The 19,793-nt window shown below is 46.0% G+C and overlaps 1 protein-coding gene across 2 annotated transcripts in view; it reads left to right on the plus strand.

Moving 5' to 3' along the window:
• MKLN1 (muskelin 1) overlaps positions 1-19,793 on the plus strand; it is a 568,922-nt gene that overhangs the window by 313,423 nt on the left and 235,706 nt on the right. For both annotated transcript variants that reach the window (XM_069229308.1, XM_069229309.1), the window contains exon 9: positions 550-662. In XM_069229308.1, coding sequence (XP_069085409.1) covers positions 550-662 — 113 coding nt within the window. The remainder of the gene's footprint in view (positions 1-549; positions 663-19,793) is intronic.

Genomic DNA, 19,793 nt, shown 5'->3' on the forward strand with positions numbered 1-19,793 from the left:
GGTGTGTGCATTATACCTGGAGCCTATCAATAATCATATCTTGAATATTGTCATTATTAAGTGTTTCACGTAAGGCATAATGGCGGCCTTCGTGAACGATGTGGTCACCTGTACAGTTAATTAATCATCAGTCAGTGGTAACTTCTGCCAAAGCCGCATTCCTCGATCTTAGGACATATTCAGTGTACAAACAGAATGAACCACCAACCTTTCCTCAATATACCTCTCTGTCACTTTGGGTCAACCTATGTGTCACCGAAAGTAGGATCTTTACCAAATGCTTACAACAGTAGCCACAGTATCATGATTCTCTCTAGTTTTATAGACATAATGTAAAGCATACTTCACATGCTTGCACACTAATCCACATCAATGCAATTGTTCACTTTAAAAAAACATTACAATTTTTGTAATGAATTACATTGAAAAGTAGTATATTGCACAAAAATAAATTTAAAATGAATTAAAGTTGTTGCAGCTTTATGTTTGTGGCTTGGACACTCTACAAATGAATCTAAAATAATTACTAATACATTTGTTGTTTCACAGAAACAGTCTATCTATTTGGTGGCTGGGATGGCACGCAAGACCTAGCAGATTTTTGGGCTTATAGTGTTCCAGATAATCAGTGGACCTGCATATCCAGAGACACAGAAAAAGAGGCAAGTGAAAAATACCCCGCCCTCCAATCTACCAAAATGGATATACATTGTTTCCTTCATGAGATAAATAGCTTTCCACCTGGCTCTGTTCCACCATTTAGGGCCAGACCTTGTTAGACCCTCTGTGGGGGCTCATTGTTGGGCGTCTGTCCGAGGAATGTGGGAAAGTCATAGTCATATGTATTACATGAGTCCTCACCATAGTCTTATAAATGTTGTACTTCACCCCCTTCTAACTGACTTAACAGTTTAGAGTGGAGCTGCCGTTGATACGGCTGTGGCTCGCATACACTTTTAATTGCTTAATCAATGCTTTTCTTGCCATAGTGCTATGTAGTGGAGCAGAAGAAAGTTTTGTGGCATCACAGTCCCTCAGTCATTTTCGGCAGAGAGGACAATTAATTTTGAGTGTTTCCAGTTTTTAAATCGGTTTCCTGAAGTCATAACATTTTGGACATAGATCATGTACACCCACTGCTTAGTAGTGTTTGATCACTTTCTGCACTAGAGTAACTTTTGGACTTTTTCTATTACATGAATTAGGTCTAATGCAGCAGTCTATTGAAGTGCATCTGTCTCTGGATATCAAGATGAGCACTTTAAGCTTTTTATTTTAAATTAGTATTCACCACGTGTTGTTTTGATTCCTATAAGCAATTTCCCTGGTGTATTTGTACGTTTTCAGGATATAGTTTTTGTTGTAAACCGGTTTGGGCTTTTATAAAACGAACATACTGTGTACCATCACTGCCTTTTAGTTGTGAAAGACATGCTAGTATTTGAGTGAGGAAGGTGAATACAGTTTACAAGTTGAGATAAATTGGATTGTTTTTTTTTTTTTTTTCACTTGCACTAAAGAAGCCATTCCTAAGTAATTTATTTGGAGGTGCTGATGGCTCTGCAAAGTCTCATAGGTGACCAATAGACATGGATCTAGTGGCCTTTGGGATGTTATCAACAATTACTAAAATCATAGTTCTTTATACAAGCCACTGTAGTAATCCAGCGTACACCGAAACAGGTTTGTCACTTCCAGGTTAGTCACAAAATGCCCCTTTGACCACATCTTTTTGAATTCAGGCACTCTGATTGTGAATGTGTAGTTTAAACTAAGCTTTAAAATTAATTTTGCCTTGTAATGGTTCTTTGACTTGTAATGGTTCTTTGACTGTAATATGGATCCATTACATTATTTTGAGGTTGTTGTTAGAATGTTGAACTGTTCCCGTTATTGTGAGCAATTGGTATTAGGTGAAAAGCGGTGGCCAACATTTCTTTTTTGCAGCTTACCGCTCTGTTCTGGACTTTTTGAAAATGGAATATGCTGACCTGTATATAGAGGACTTTTATAATCCAGGAGCCAAGGCACAATGCCTGCCCATTTAGGCTGGTTTATTTTGAATATCCTAGAAGATTGTGTTTTTTTTCTGACAAAAACCTTGTGGATTTTTTGCTTTTTCAAACACAGCTCAGAGGTGAACCAAACAGCCAAGATTTTGGCACCCAGGCTTTTGACTTCCCAGATATAATGATCTTGCTCCCAAAGACCTTGAATACCGGAATATTGGCTTGAAGGGAGAGTAATGGCCCTGGTCAACATTTCAGTAATGGCTTGTGGAGATTTAATATGCTCCTTCTCACATAAAACTAAATGTGGCATTCCTGGACGAACTCTTCAACACTTTGCATACTAGTCTTAGTTGCAGATCATCTTCTGGTTTGATGACCACAATCAACAGAAACTCCATACATCAGTTTCATTGATCTAGAATAATGATAGTCGAGTGTTTTCTTTTGTTCCTTGTTTTTCTTATTTATCCTTTGTTTATAGCTAAACATTGCTTAATATGAAGCCTTTGGGATGATGCGACAACAGCAAGGTTAGAGGAACAGCAAGGAGGTATCAAAAAACTATTCAAAGAGCAATCTGTATGCTTTCTGATATTTGCAAGAATTGTATTGTGAGTGAGGACATTGTGGATGTGGGAGATGTAAATAATATGTAGGTGCTTTGTGTTATGGTATCGCTCAATGGACTCTTTTGCACATTGACAGGAAAATGTAATAGGTGCTTGCTGGTAGTAGACCTTGAGAGTCAGGTCCCGAAAAAAAAGCTATCCTTCTTCTAGCTATGTCACTCTAGTTACCTTGTGCACTTATTCAGGATGTAGATTCAAGGCGGGAAGCTCGGGGTCTTGACACCCCTTCTTTGCCCCACCCCACACACACCTAAATACATTTATTTTTGGTTTAGTAGTTCGTTTTAGGAGCCCGGGTCAGGGTATGCTTTGTCTGTGTTCGTTTTGCTCATTGTTCTCCTTGCCCTAACAAGTTTTAATATTCATTTTTTTATTGGGAAGTTAAATATATATAGTAACAGGTTTACCTAAAGGGTAGTAAACTGCACCCATTGAAGTGCTCCTTGGATGGATGCAAATGTACTAATGTTTGGAATTCACAAGCAGTGGCTACATCAGTCTCATGTGTCCAAGCATACTACTGGCAATCAAACACCCAAAGGTCATGGGACAACTGATTGTAAATACGATATTGACACTAAGTAGCATCCCAACCCATCGTATTTTTGCCCACTGTGCCACTCTAAACAGAAGCCCACCTAATGAGCATCAGTACAAGCTCTGTTCCTCATGAAAACAGTCCACCCCAACTGTCATTTCACCCATCTACCCGGTGGCCCACCACTTCAGGTCGGAAATTTGCGATTCGAAGCTCACTGACCAAGGTACGCCCCTCTTTAAATGGTAAAGGATGGAGCATAGCTTGCTCATCACCTCTCTGAGTGACTCCCTGTATTCTTCTGTTAGTGCTCACTTTCTGGGAACTTTTCTTTTCATGAGCCACTCCAGGAGAGTACATGTGTTCTCAGTTGTTTCCTGTATGCTAGTTCACAATGATAATTGACTGTATTTCTTTGAAAAGGCTTCCTACTTCCTATCTTTCTACTTAACTGATTCTACTTATCTCTTTCATTGCCGGATATCTGAGAGGAGCAGTGTTCGGCCTAAGAGCTTGTTTATTTTGATCAGCGCTTCTTATTAATAACATAACCTAAACAATCATCTTCCTAAATTTCACCCCCATGCCATAGGTGCTGGAAATAAATGATTTTGAAGGTGCTGAAGCACCCTCAGAATAACCATGCTGGAATTCGGAAGTGAAAGTGCAATAAACAGGCCTTTACATTTTGTTTTTATCTTGTCACATTTGCTGTGTATTCAAAATCAGAGGTCCGATGTTAGGCTGTGTATTACAAAGGGAGCTTGATTATACTTTTCTTTCTCTGACTGACCACCGCTGCGTCCACTTCTCCTTCACCAAACCCCCCACACACTACCATCAACACACCACGCCCTACCGCACGTGGGACAAGATCCCCACAGAACGACCAAACTCCCAACTGGCCCATAGCCCCCCCCCCCCCCCCACACACACACCAACGACCCCAACACAAGAGCACACAACCTCTCCAAATGGATCACTACTTGCGGAGACACACTAGCCCCCCCCTCAGAAAACACATCACCACCTGCAACATCATGAACGCCCCATGGCTCACCCCTGAACTCCAAGACTCCAAGCGCAAATGCAGCGAATCTGAGAAAATATGGAGACTAGAATCTTCCACAAGCAACTTCTCCACCCTCAAAACCACCATTCGCACCCATCACCAACTCATACGCACCGCCAAAAGAGATCACTACAAGACACGCCTTGACAACAACTCTCAAAACAGCAAAGAACTCTTCACCATCATCAATGAACTTGCCAAACCCAAAACCAGCAACATAGACCCCCCACACACACACAGCCCCTATGTGACGCCCTTTGCAACCACTTCCTCCACAAAATCCTGGACATCCACAACAGCTTCATACCACACACACCCACCACACACCCCTCACTCACCCAACCCAACCCCCACTCAGGACCCCCCCACCACACTCTCCACATGGACCCCCACCACACACGAAGAAACCGAAAAAACCATGAACTCCATCCACTCCGGTTCCCCCTCCGACCCCTGTCCACACCGCATCTACAACAAAGCTAGCCCTACCATCGCCCCCATACTCTACAACATAATCAACTCCTCTTTCGACTCCGCCACCTAACAGACCCCTGGAAGCATGCGGAAATCACCGCTCTCCTAAAAAAAAAAAAAAAAAAACAAGCCGACCCAGAGATCCTCTCCAACTACCGCCCCATCTCCATCCTCCCTTTCCCTGCCAAGGTTGCAGAGGAATTAGTCAACACCCGCCTATCCCACTTCCTCGAAGCAAACAACACTCTTGACCCCTCACAATCTGGGTTCCGCAAGAACCACAGCACAGAAACCGCCCTCATCGCATGCACTGACGATATCAGGACCAAAGTCGACAAAGGCGAGACCGTCGCACTCATCCTCCTAGGCCTCACCGCAGCCTTTGACACCGTCTGCCACCACACACTCTGCACACGCCTCCACAACATAGGAATTCGCCACAAAGCATTAGACTGGCTCACCTCCTTCCTCACCGGCCGGACCCAGAGAGTCCGCCTTCAACCCTTCCACTCCAACACCACCAAGATCACCTGCGGAGTCACCAAGGGTGCTCCCTCAGCCCCACACTCTTCAACATCTACATGATCCCCCTAGCCAACATCCTCCCAGCACACAGAATCACTATCCCCTCCTATGCAGATGACACCTAACTCATCCTCTCCCTCACCCGCAACCCCACCACCGCCAAAACCAATCTACACGCCGCTCTCCTTGACACCGCCAACTGGATGACCACTAACCACCTCAAGCTCAACTCAAACAAAACCGAGATCATCATCTTCGGCCCCAACAAAACCACATGGGGCGACTCCTGGTGGCCCACCGCCCTAGGCCCCGCACTCACCCCCGCAACCCACGCATGCAACCTCAGCATCATCCTCGACCCCCTCCCTCTCCATGACACAGCAAATCAATACTCTAACCTCCTCCTGCTTCCACACACTCTGCACTCTTAAAAAATCCTCCATATGGATTCCCCCAGAAACCAGAAAGACAGTCACCCGCGCACTCATCATCAGCAGACTGGACTACGGTAACGCCCTCTACGCCGGCACCACACTCAAACTCAAACTCCAGAGAATCCAGAACACAGCCGCATGCCTCGTCCTTGGCCTCCCCGCCACAAACGAATCTCACCATACCTCAAATCCCTTCACTGGCTCCCCATAGACAAGAGAATCACATTCAAGATCCTCATCCACGCACACAAATTCCTCCACAACACCGGCCCAACATACCGCATTGAAAGAGTTAACTTCCACACGCAACCTCCAATCAGCCGACCTCGCCCTAGGCACAGTCCCCCGCATCCAACGCACCACCACAGGAGGCAGGTCTTTCTCCTACCTCGCCCCCAAAACCTGGAACTCCCTCTCCACCGACCTTCGTAAAACCAAAAACCTACTGGTCTTCAGAAAGAACCTCAAGACATGGTTGTTCGATCAGTGACACTCCCTGCCACCGCCTCTCCCCCCCCCCCCGGGCCTTGAGACCCTCACGGGTGAGTAGCGCGCTCTACAAATTTTTTGATTGATTGATCGACTGCAAAATGGACATTTTATGTGATAATCCTGCTGAGTGCTGAAAGGATGTTATTTTTTTGTAACACACAATAAAATGTTAATGCCATTAAATAAACTGTACAAATATTTCAGAATATATTATAATTCAGAAAGAAATGAAGCTCATTTGCTCATACTTCTGAAGTTTGGGGCGAAACAAATATTTTAATTCGATCAAAACAAATCAGTACACTATGTGATGGTGATTTCTGTAGTTTTATCTGTAAAACTGTGTGTCTGTGCAACTTTAAAGGTAATTTTAATAGAAAATGTCTGTTATGACAGTGCTCTACCAAACCATGCACACTTCATTCTGCACCCCTCCACTTTATGAAAACTCTATTCCAACCTGTGCAATTCCACTCTATGCCACTCCACTCTTCACTTTTACATTCTATGCCCTTTGACTCTACAACTCTCTACTCTGACACTCAACTCTGTGACACTCTACTTCCCATTATGCCATTCTACTCCACTCTGTGCCACTTCCCTTTACACCACTTCCCTTTACACCACTTCACTCACTCCACTCAGACAGTCCACAACACCTTACTCCAGTGTATGCCACTCAACTCTACTCTGCAATGCTATACTCCACTCCACGCCGCTCCTCTCTGCGGCACTCCACTCTGACACTCCACGCTATTCCACTCTACGAAACTCTACTTCACTGTACTCTGACACTCTACACTCTGACACCGCACTACTCCACCCTGTGCCACACCACTCTACTCTAATAATTTGCTCCATGCTACTTGATTCCACTCTGTGCCATTCCACTTTATGCCACTTGACTCCAATCTAAGTGACTCTACAACACTCAACTCTGCGACAGTCCATGATACTCTACTTTACGACACACCTCTTTACAACCCTCTTCTCCATTCTGACACTTTACTCCACAACATTCCACTCCATGACACTCCACTCCACAACACTCCACTCTATGCCACTTCACGTTATGCTACTTCATGACACTTTACTCCTCTCTGTCACTCCACTCTAGAACACTCTAATCTTTGACACTCCACTCTATGCCCCTCTACTCTGTGACACTGCACTCTATGTCACTTAACTCTATAGCATTCTGCTTCGCTCTTCTCCATGACACTCTACTCCACAACACTCTGACACTTTACACCCTTCACAAGCTGGCACTCCACGCCGCTTTACTCCACTGAACGCTACTTCACTCTACATTACTTGCGGCTTCTCCAGCACACTCTTCTCCACTCCACAACACTGTATGCCACTCCATTTTACACTACTCCGCGGCACTCTACTCTGCGGCACTCCAGTCTACCTCACTCTTTGCCACTCGACTCTACTCCATGTTATGCGACTTCTTAACACTTTCTCCTCTCTATGCTACTCCATTCTAGAACACTCTACTCTGTGACACTCCACTCTATGCCAATTCACTCTACTCCGTGACACTGTACTTCATAACACTGTGACACTCTACACCCTATGACACTCCACGCCACTTTACTCCGCTGTATAGCATTCCACTCTGCACCGCTTGCCACTTCTCCACAACACTCTTCTCCACTCCATGAACCTCTGTGCCACTCCATTCTACGCTACTCCACCACAACACTCTACTCAATGGCACTCCAGTCTACTTAACTCTTCACCACTCCACTCTGCCATTGTGCGCTCCCCTGATCTTCTACTCTTTACTCCAATCTATGCCACACTACGGCACCATCATTCACTCTGTGATACTCTACTCTATGGCACTCTACTCCAGTCGTGCCACTCCACTCTATCCCATGCCACTCCACTCTATCCCATGCCACTCCACTCTATCCCATGCCACTCCACTCTATCCCATGCCACTCCACTCTATCCCATGCCACTCCACTCCACTCTTATCCACAGTACTTTACTCTAAGCCACTCCACTCTACAACACTCCACTCTACGCAATGCCACGCCACTTTACTCTTCACCACTTCACTTTGATAATATGTGCTACTCTACAACGTTCCATGACACTCCATTCTACTTTTTCACTCTTCAACACTCTGTCACTCCCCTCTGTCACACTCCATGCCACTCCACATCCCTCGACACTCCATACAATTTACGACACTCTATGCCGTGTACTAACTCTGCCCCCTCCACTATATTACTCTAGGCCTCTCCACTGTGCACCATTCTAAGCCAATCCACTCTACACCCCGCCACTTTAATCCAGTTTAGGCCACTGTATGACACTGTACTCCACTCTGTGACACACAAGGCTTTTCCAGTCTAAGGCACTCTGTGGCACACCATTTTGACACTCCACCCTGACACTGTACTCCACTCTACCACACTCTACTCCACACTATGCCATTCCACTCTAAAGCACTCCACTGTATGCCACTCCACTGTACGACATTCTACTCTATGCCAGTCCACACTACGTCACTCCGTGTCTCTTTACTCCACTCTTCAACACTCTAATCTACAGCACTCTGTCTCCACGCTTGACACTGCAGTCCATTTCAATCTCTGCCACTCTCCACTCCATGACCTGACACTCCATTACATTCCACTATACTGCATTCTATGACACTTTAATCCAGTCTACTCTACATAGCTCTGCAACACTATTTTCCACTCTGAAACTCCACTCTGCTCGATACTCGAATCTACAATGCTACACTCCACTTTACAACACACTACACCACTGCATGCGAGACTGTACAAATTCACTCTACCCCACTTTACGCCACTCCGCTCTATCCCCTTCTGTGCCCAGGACGTAACCATTACGTCCTGGGCACAGAGCCCAGGGGGAGCGCTAGTGCTCCCTCTTTGGGGTTACCCCCCCCAAGGCAGGGATGGAAGGGGAAGACCTTCCCCTTCCACCCCCGACCCCCCCAAGTGACGATCGCGCGCTGATTGTCACAGAGGGCCTCCTCCATTGCGCTGGAAGCTCACCTTCCAGAGTGATCGGAAGATAAAAGCAAAGCATTTCTCTTCTGATCACGTAGAGGAGGCAAGAGAGGCTTCAAAGGGAAGGAAAGGAATGTTCGGTGGCATGTGTAGCTGCAGATACACATGTTGTGCATAGTCCGCCGTCTGGTGTTGGGTCGGAGTGTTACAAGTTGTTTTTCTTCGAAGAAGTCTTTTCGAGTCACGAGACCGAGGGACTCCTCCTCCTTTGTTCCATTGCTCATGGGCGTCGACTCCATGTTAGATTGTTTTTTTTCCGCCATCGGGTTCGGACGTGTTCCTTTTCGCTCCGGGTTTCGGGACGGAAAGATAGTCATAACTTCGGAAAACTACGTCGGTATTGTTTCGTTCGGTATCGGGTTAGAATAGAATCGACACCGAATCGTGAAGAGCTCCGGTCGCCCTTCGGGGTAATTTCGATCCCCCGTCGGGGCCTGGTCGGCCCGACCGCGCGTAACATCGACACTGATGGAACGGACCCCGTTCCGATTCTGTCCTAAATGCCACAATAAATATCCATATACAGACCAACATTTGGTCTGTAACTTGTGCCTGTCGCCCGAGCACAAGGAAGAAACGTGTGAGGCCTGTCGTGCGTTTCGGTCCCGAAAAACGCTCTGTGACCGGCGAGCCAGAAGATTGCAGATGGCGTCCACGCCGACAGGACACCGAGAGTTCGAGGGACAAGGAGAAGAAGAGGAAGCCTTCTCCATCCATGAATCGGACTCGGAGGAATTCGACGTCGAAGAAACCGTGAGTAAGACGTCGAAGCAAGCACCACACAAGAAAACATACAAGGCCCAGGGGACGCCACTGCCAACAGGCCATGGCTCAACCCATAAAGTAGGTGACCGTCCATTGGCACCGAAAAAGGCCGAACTGGTGCCGAGATCGTCCGACTCGGGTCGAGACACAGGCACGCAGCAATCTCGGGACCGAGAAAGTGCTGCCGAAAAAGATCGACGCCGAGACAGCGGAACCGAAGCTGCTCGACGCAGAGACAGCGGCACCGAGGAAGATCGACGCTGAGAAAGCTCGACGCCGAAAAAGAAAAAATTCTCCTCGGAGCCGAAAACAAGCAGAGACACAGTTTTGGTGCCAAAATGACCAGCAACCGAACCAACTGCCAGCTCATATACAGAGGAACAATCACTGTCCTCTCAAATGCGCAAACACAGATTTGAAGAAGAGTTACAGACCACTGATGTAGACCACACACAAAAGCGGATCTTCATACAAAGTCGGACAGGGAAGATCAGCACTCTTCCCCCAATCAGGAGAAAAAGGAGACTCGAGTTCCAAACACAAGAACAAACACCACAAAAAATGGTGAAGAACGTAACTCCGCCACCCTCTCCTCCACCTGTAACTCACACATCACCGGCACAGACTCCGTCACATTCACCGGCTCATACCACCATGAGCCAAGACGACCAGGACGCTTGGGACTTATACGACGCCCCAGTATCAGACAATAGTCCTGAGTCGTACCCTACCAAGCCCTCACCACCTGAGGACAGCACAGCGTATGCACAGGTGGTAGCTAGGGCAGCAGAGTTCCATAACGTGTCGTTACACGCAGAACCTGTCGAGGTTGACTTCCTTTTCAACACCCTCTCTTCCACCCATAGCACCTACCAAAGCCTGCCTATGCTTCCAGGAATGCTAAGGCACGCAAAGCAGATCTTCAAATAACCTGTCAAGAGTAGAGCGATAACTGCAAGGGTGGAGAAAAAATATAAAGCACCGCCCACGGACCCTACTTTTATCACCTCACAGCTGCCACCAGATTCAGTCGTGGTAGGGGCAGCTCGCAAGAGAGCCAACTCGCACACATCAGGCGAGGCACCACCTCTGGATAAGGAGAGCCGCAAGTTCGACGCAGCTGGGAAAAGGGTCGCAGTACAAGCTGCAAACCAGTGGCGCATCGCCAACTCTCAGGCGGTCCTAGCGCGATATGATAGAGCCCATTGGGACGAGATGCAGCATCTCATCGAGCATCTACCCAAGGAATTTCAAAAACGGGCAAAACAAGTGGTTGAGGAAGGACAAAACATCTCCAATAACCAAATACGCTCCTCTATGGACGCAGCGGACACAGCGGCAAGAACAATAAATACCGCAGTAACCATAAGAAGGCACGCATGGTTGCGCACATCTGGCTTTAAACCGGAAATACAGCAAGCGGTGCTCAATATGCCGTTCAATGAACAACAATTGTTTGGACCCGAAGTGGACACGGCAATTGAGAAATTGAAAAAGGACACGGACACAGCCAAGGCCATGGGCGCACTCTATTCCCCGCAGGGCAGAGGCACTTTCGGCACCTTCCGCAAAACAACCTTCAGAGGGGGGTTTCGGGGTCAAGCCACACAAGCCAGCACCTCACAATCTACACCGTCTACCTACCAGGGACAGTACCAAAGGGGAGGCTTTCAGGGCCAGTATAGAGGAGGACAATTCCCTAGAAACCGGGGAAAATTTCAAAGTCCAAAAACCCCTCCAACCAAACAGTGACTCACAAGTCACTCAACCCCTTCACACAACACCAGTGGGGGGAAGACTAAGTCAGTTTTACAAATCTTGGGAGGAGATAACAACAGACACTTGGGTCTTAGCAATTATCCAACATGGTTATTGCATAGAATTTCTCCAACTCCCTCCAGATGTCCCACCAAAAACACAGAATATGTCAAAACAACATCTAGACCTTCTAGAACTAGAAGTTCAAGCATTACTGCAAAAGGACGCAATAGAATTGGTACCATGTACACACAAAAACACGGGAGTATACTCACTGTACTTTCTAATACCAAAAAAGGACAAAACACTGAGACCAATCCTAGATCTCAGAACACTAAACACCTACATCAAATCAGACCACTTTCACATGGTCACGCTACAAGACGTGTTACCACTGCTAAGCAACAAGACTACATGACCACCTTAGATCTAAAGGACGCGTATTTCCACATACCGATACATCCCTCGCATAGGAAATACCTAAGGTTCGTATTCAAAGGAATACATTACCAATTCAAAGTGTTGCCGTTCGGTATCACAACCGCACCAAGAGTATTTACAAAATGCCTAGCAGTAGTAGCTGCACACATCAGAAGGCAGCATATACACGTATTCCCGTACCTAGACGATTGGCTAATCAAGACCAACTCCCTCACAAAGTGTTCACACCACACAGATTATGTCATACAAACCCTCTACAAACTCGGTTTCTCCATCAACTATACAAAATCTCACATTCTGCCGTGCAAAACACAGCAATACTTAGGAGCGACAATCAACACAACAAAGGGAATAGCCACTCCAAGTCCACAAAGGGTTCAAAATTTTCACAAGGTTATTCAAGCCATGTATCCAACACAAAAGATACAGGCAAAGACGGTATTAAAACTCCTAGGCATGATGTCCTCATGCATAGCCATTGTCCCAAACGCAAGACTGCACATGAGGCCCTTACAACAGTGCCTAGCATCACAGTGGTCACATGCACAGGGTCACCTTCTAGATCTGGTGTTGATAGACCGCCAAACATTCATCTCGCTTCTATGGTGGAACAGTATAAATTTAAACAAAGGGCGGCCTTTCCAAGACCCAGTGCCACAATACGTGATAACAACAGATGCTTCCATGACAGGGTGGGGAGCACACCTCAATCAACACAGCATCCAAGGACAATGGGACGTACATCAAACAAAGCTGCATATAAATCACCTCGAATTGTTAGCAGTATTCCTAGCGTTGAAAGCATTTCAACCCATCATAACCCACAAATACATTCTTGTCAAAACAGACAACATGACAACAATGTATTATCTAAACAAACAGGGGGGAACACACTCGACACAGCTGTGCCTTCTGGCACAAAAGATATGGCAATGGGCAATTCACAACCACATTCGCCTAATAGCACAATTTATTCCAGGGTTCCAAAATCAACTAGCAGACAATCTCTCTCGAGATCACCAACAGGTCCACGAATGGGAGATTCACCCCCAAATTCTAAACACTTACTTCAAAATTTGGGGGACACCTCAAATAGACCTATTTGCAACAAAGGAGAACGCAAAATGCCAAAACTTCGCATCCAGGTACCCACACAATCAGTCTCAAGGCAATGCTCTATGGATGAACTGGTCAGGGATATTTGCGTACGCTTTTCCCCCTCTCCCTCTCCTTCCATATCTAGTAAACAAATTGAGTCAAAACAAACTCAAACTCATACTAATAGCACCAACATGGGCAAGACAACCTTGGTACACAACACTACTAGACCTGTCAGTAGTACCCCATGTCAGGTTGCCCAACAGACCAGATCTGTTAACACAACACAAACAACAGATCAGGCATCCAAACCCAGCATCGCTGAATCTAGCAATCTGGCTCCTGAGATCCTAGAATTCGGACATTTAAACCTCACCCAAGAATGTATGGAAGTCATAAAACAAGCTAGAAGACCATCCACTAGAAACTGCTATGCAAGCAAATGGAAAAGATTTGTTTGCTACTGCCATAATAATCAAGTTAAACCATTACATGCATCTCCAAAGGATATAGTGGGATACTTGCTACATTTACAAAAATCAAATCTAGCCTTCTCTTCCATAAAGATACACATCGCAGCAATATCTGCATACCTGCAAATTACCCATTCAACTTCACTATTTAGGATACCTGTCATTAAAGCGTTTATGGAAGGCCTGAAAAGAATTATACCACCAAGAACACCACCTGTTCCTTCATGGAACCTCAACATCGTCTTAACAAGACTCATGGGCCCACCTTTTGAACCCATGCACTCTTGCGAAATGCAATTCTTAACGTGGAAGGTTGCATTTCTCATTGCCATCACATCTCTAAGAAGAGTAAGTGAAATTCAGGCGTTTACTATACAAGAACCTTTTATTCAAATACACAAAAATAAGGTGGTCCTAAGAACCAATCCAAAATTTTTACCAAAAGTTATTTCACCGTTCCACTTAAATCAAACGGTAGAACTACCAGTGTTCTTCCCACAGCCAGACTCAGTAGCTGAAAGGGCACTACATACATTAGACATCAGAAGAGCACTAATGTACTACATTGACAGAACAAAAGAAATTAGAAAAACAAAACAACTGTTTATTGCATTTCAAAAACCTCATACAGGAAACCCAATATCAAAACAGGGTATAGCCAGATGGATAGTTAAGTGCATCCATACCTGCTACCTTAAAGCAAAGAGAGAACTGCCCATTACACCAAGGGCACATTCAACCAGAAAGAAAGGCGCTACCATGGCCTTCCTAGGAAACATTCCAATGAACGAGATATGTAAGGCAGCCACATGGTCTACGCCTCACACATTTACTAAGCACTACTGTGTAGACGTGCTATCCGCACAACAAGCCACAGTAGGTCAAGCCGTACTAAGAACTTTATTTCAGACTACTTCCACTCCTACAGGCTGAGCCACCGCTTTTGGGGAGATAACTGCTTACTAGTCTATGCACAACATGTGTATCTGCAGCTACACATGCCACCGAACGGAAAATGTCACTTACCCAGTGTACATCTGTTCGTGGCATTAGTCGCTGCAGATTCACATGTGCCCACCCGCCTCCCCGGGAGCCTGTAGCCGTTTGGAAGTTATCTTCAACATTTGTACATTTGTAAATATATTACTTAAACCTTATTTGGTACATACTTATTCATTCCATTGCATGGGCACTATTACTAACATACACAACTCCTACCTCACCCTCTGCGGGGAAAACAATCTAACATGGAGTCGACGCCCATGCGCAATGGAACAAAGGAGGAGGAGTCCCTCGGTCTCGTGACTCGAAAAGACTTCTTCGAAGAAAAACAACTTGTAACACTCCGACCCAACACCAGACGGCGGACTATGCACAACATGTGAATCTGCAGCGACTAATGCCACGAACAGATGTACACTGGGTAAGTGACATTTTCCTTCCTTCCCTTTGAAGTCTCTCTCAGCGTTTCAAAAGCCGGATTGTAAAGCAATCCGGCTTTTGAAACGCCCACTAGACAACAGGGATTTATTTTTGTAAATTTAATTGGCATGAGGGAGCGACCCCTTGGGCAAGGGTCGCTCCCAGGGTGGGGGGGGGGGGGGGGGGGCATTTTTTTAAAGGCTTTTCTGCCCCCCCCCCCCCCCCCCCCGGGGGGCAGATCAACCTATAATTAGGCCGATCTGCCCCGGGGGGGGGGGAAACCTCTAGGCACCAGGGATCTTTTTTTTTTTTTTTTGTATTTTTGAAGTGGGGAGCGACCCCTTAGGCAAGGGTCGATCCCCTAGGGGGCAAATTATATTTAGGCCATTTCTGCCCTCCTGGGGAGCAGATCAGCCTATTTTAATTAGGCCGATCTGCCCCAAGGAGGTCAGAAAACTCTAGGCAAGGGGATTTTTGTTGTTGTTGTTTTACAGATGGGGAGCGACCCCTTAGGCAAGGGTCGCTCCCCTGAAGGGGCAAATTGTATTTAGGCCATTTCTGCCCCCATTGGGGGCAGATTGGCCGATTTTAGGTCAATCTGCCTCCAAGGGGGGCAGAAACCCCTAGGCACCGGGGATCTTTTTGTTTTTTTGTGCCAACGTCACGCAGAGTGAGCGACCCCGTAGGCAAGGGTCGCTCCCCAGGGGAGTTGGGGGGCAAATTTATTTTAGCCCATTTCTGCCCCCCCTGGGGCCGGCTGAGCTAGAGGCCAAAATCCACAGGTAGGCACTTTGCAAAAAACACCTCTGTTTTCTGTGAAAAAAAATGTGATGTGTCCACGTTGTGTTTTGGGCCATTTTCTTTTGTGGGCGGTAGGCCTACCCACACAAGTGAGGTACCATTTTTGTCAGGAGACTTGGGGGAACGCTGAGTGGAAGGAAATTTGTGGCTCCTCTCAGATTCCAGAACTTTGTCACCGAAATGAGAGGAAAAAGTGTTTTTTGGGCCAAATTTTGAGGTTTGCAAAGGATTCTGGGTAACAGAACCTGGTCAGAGCCCCACAAGTCACCCCATCTTGGATCCCCCTAAGTGTCTAGTTTTTAAAAGTGCGCTGGTTTGCCAGGTTTCCCCAGGTGCCGGCTGAGCTAGAGGCCAAAATCTACAGGTAGGCACTGTTTTCTGTGAAAAAATGTGATGTGTCCACATTGTGTTTTGGGCCATTTCCTTTCGTGGGCGCTAGGCCTACCCACACAAGTGAGGTACCATTTTTATCGGGAGACTTGGGGGAACGCTGGGTGGAAGGAAATTTGTGGCTCCTCTCAGATTTCAGAACTTTCTGTCACCAAAATGAGAGGAAAAGGTGTTATTTTGGTCAAATTTTGAGGTTTGCAAAGGATTCTGGGTAACAGAACCTGGCCAGAGCCCCACAAGTCACCCCATCTTGGATTCCCCTAGGTGTCTAGTTTTAAAAAATGCGCTGGTTTGCTAGGTTTCCCCAGGTGACGGCTGAGCTAGAGGCCAAAATCCACAGGTAGGCACTTTGTAAAAACACCCCTGTTTTCTGTGAAAAAAAATGTGATGTGTCCACGTTGTGTTTTGGGCCATTTCCTTTCGTGGGCGCTACGCCTACCCACACAAGTGAGGTACCATTTTTATCGGGAGACTTGGAGGAACACTGGGTGGAAGGAAATTTGTGGCTCCTCTCAGGTTCCAGAACTTTCTGTCACCGAAATGAGAGGAAAAAGTGTTTTTTTTGGGTCAAATTTTGAGGTTTGCAAAGGATTCTGGGTAACAGAACCTGGTCAGAGCCCCAAAAGTCACCCCATCTTGGATTCCCCTAGGTGTCTAGTTTTAAAAAATGCACTGGTTTGCTAGGTTTCCCCAGGTGCCGGCTGAGCTAGAGGCCAGAATCCACAGGCAGGCACTTTGTAAAAAACAGCTCTGTTTTCTGTGAAAAAATGTGATGTGTCCACGTTGTGTTTTGGGCCATTTCCTTTTGTGGGCGCTAGGCCTACCCACACAAGTGAGGTACCATTTTTATCGGGAGACTTGGGGGAATGCTGGGAGGAAGGACATTTGTGGCTCCTCTCAGATTTCAGAACTTTCTGTCACCAAAATGAGAGGAAAAGGTGTTATTTTGATCAGATTTTGAGGTTTGCAAAGGATTCTGGGTAACAGAACCTGGCCAGAGCCCCACAAGTCACCCCATCTTGGATTCCCCTAGGTGTCTAGTTTTAAAAAATGCGCTGGTTCGCTAGGTTTCCCCAGGTGCCGGCTGAGCTAGAGGCCAAAATCCACAGGTAGGCACTTTGTAAAAACACCTCTGTTTTCTGTGAAAAAATGTGATGTGTCCACGTTGTGTTTTGGGCCATTTCCTTTTGTGGGCGCTAGGCCTACCCACACAAGTGAGGTACCATTTTTATCGGGAGACTTGGGGGAACATTGGGTGGACCGAAATTTGTGGCTCCTCTCAGATTTCAGAACTTTCTGTCACCAAAATGAGAGGAAAAGGTGTTATTTTGGTCAAATTTTGAGGTTTGCAAAGTATTCTGGGTAACAGAACCTGGTCAGAGCCCCAAAAGTCACCCCATCTTGGATTCCCCTAGGTGTCTAGTTTTAAAAAATGCGCTGGTTTGCTAGGTTTCCCCAGGTGCCGGCTGAGCTAGAGGCCAAAATCCACAGGCAGGCACTTTGTAAAAAACACCTCTGTTTTCTGTGAAAAAATGTGATGTGTCCACGTTGTGTTTTGGGCCATTTCCTTTTGTGGGCGCTAGGTCTACCCACACAAGTGAGGTACCATTTTTATCGGGAGACTTGGGGGAACGCTGGGTGGAAGGAAATTTGTGGCTCCTCTCAGATTCCAGAACTTTCTGTCACCGAAATGAGAGGAAAAAGTGTTTTTTGGGCGAAATTTTGAGGTTTGCAAAGGATTCTGGGTAACAGAACCTGATCAGAGCCCCACAAGTCACCCCATCTTGGATTCCCCTAGGTGTCTAGTTTTTAAAAATGCTCTGGTTTGCTAGGTTTCCCAGGTGCAGGCTGAGCTAGAGGCCAAAATCCACAGGTAGGCACTGTTTTCTGTGGAAAAAATGTGATGTGTCCACGTTGTGTTTTGGGCCGTTTCCTTTCATAGACGCTAGGCCTACCCACACAAGTGAGGTACCATTTGTATCAGGAGACTTGGGGGGGGAACGCTGGGTGGAAGGAAATTTGTGGCTCCTGTCAGATTCCAGAACTTTCTGTCATCGAAATGAGAGGATAAAGTGTTTTTTTGGTCAAATTTTGAGGTTTGCAAAGTGTTCTGGGTAACAGAACCTGGTCAGAGCCCCACAAGTCACCCCTTCTTGGATTCCCCTAGGTGTCTAGTTTTCAAAAATGCGCTGGTTTGCTAGGTTTCCCCTGGTGCCGGCTGATCTGGAGGCCAGAATCCACAGGTAGGCACTTTGTAAAAAAACACCCCTGTTTTCTGTGAAAAAATGTGATGTGTCCACGTTGTGTTTTGGGCCATTTCTTTTCGTGGGCGCTAGGCCTACCCACACAAGTGAGGTACCATTTTTATCAGGAGACTTGGGGGAACGCTGGGTGGAAGGTAATTTGTGGCTCCTCTCAGATTCCAGAACTTTCTGTCACCGAAATAAGAGGAAAAAGTGTTTTTTTGGTCAAATTTTGAGGTTTGCAAAGTATTCTGGGTAACAGAACATGGTCAGAGCCCCAAACGTCAGCCCATCTTGGATTCCCCTAGGTGTCTAGTTTTAAAAAATGCGCTGGTTTGCTAGATTTCCCCAGGTGCCGGCTGAGCTAGAGGCCAAAATCCACAGGCAGGTACTTTGTAAAAAACACCTCTGTTTTCTGTGAAAAAATTTGATGTGTCCACGTTGTGTTTTGAGCCATTTCCTTTTGTGGGCGCTAGGCCTACCCACACAAGTGAGGTACCATTTTTATCGGGAGACTTGGGGGAACAGAGAATAGCAAAACAAGTGTTATTGCCGCTTGTCTTTCTCTACCTTTTTTCCTTCCAAATGTAAGGCAGTGTGTAAAAAAGACGTCTATTTGAGAAATGCCCTGTAATTCACATGCTAGTATGGGCACCCCTGAATTCAGAGATGTGCAAATACCCACTGCTTCTCAACACCTTATCTTGTGGCCATTTTGGAAATAAAGGTTTTCTTGATACCTATTTTTCACTTTTTATATTTCAGCAAATGTATTGCTGTATACCCGGTATAGAATAAAAACCCATTGTAAGGTGCAGCTCATTTATTGGTTCTGGGTATCTATAGTTCTTGATGAACCTACAAGCCCTATATATCCCCGCAACCAGAAGAGTCTAGCTGACGTAACGGTATATTGCTTTCAAAAATCTGACATCGCAGGAAAAAGTTACAGAGTAAAACGTGGAGAAAAATTGCTGGTTTTTTTACCTCAATTTCAATCTTTTTTTATTTCAGCTGTTATTTTCTGTAGGAAACACTTGTAGGATCTACACAAATGAACCCTTGCTGAATTCAGAATTCTGTCTACTTTTTAGAAATGTTTAGCTTTTTGGGATCCAGCATTGGTTTCTCACCTATTTTGGTCACTAACTGGAAGGAGGCAGAAAG

This window comes from Pleurodeles waltl, chromosome 4_1 (genome assembly GCF_031143425.1).
Source record: "Pleurodeles waltl isolate 20211129_DDA chromosome 4_1, aPleWal1.hap1.20221129, whole genome shotgun sequence".
Taxonomy (NCBI): Eukaryota; Metazoa; Chordata; class Amphibia; order Caudata; family Salamandridae; genus Pleurodeles; species Pleurodeles waltl.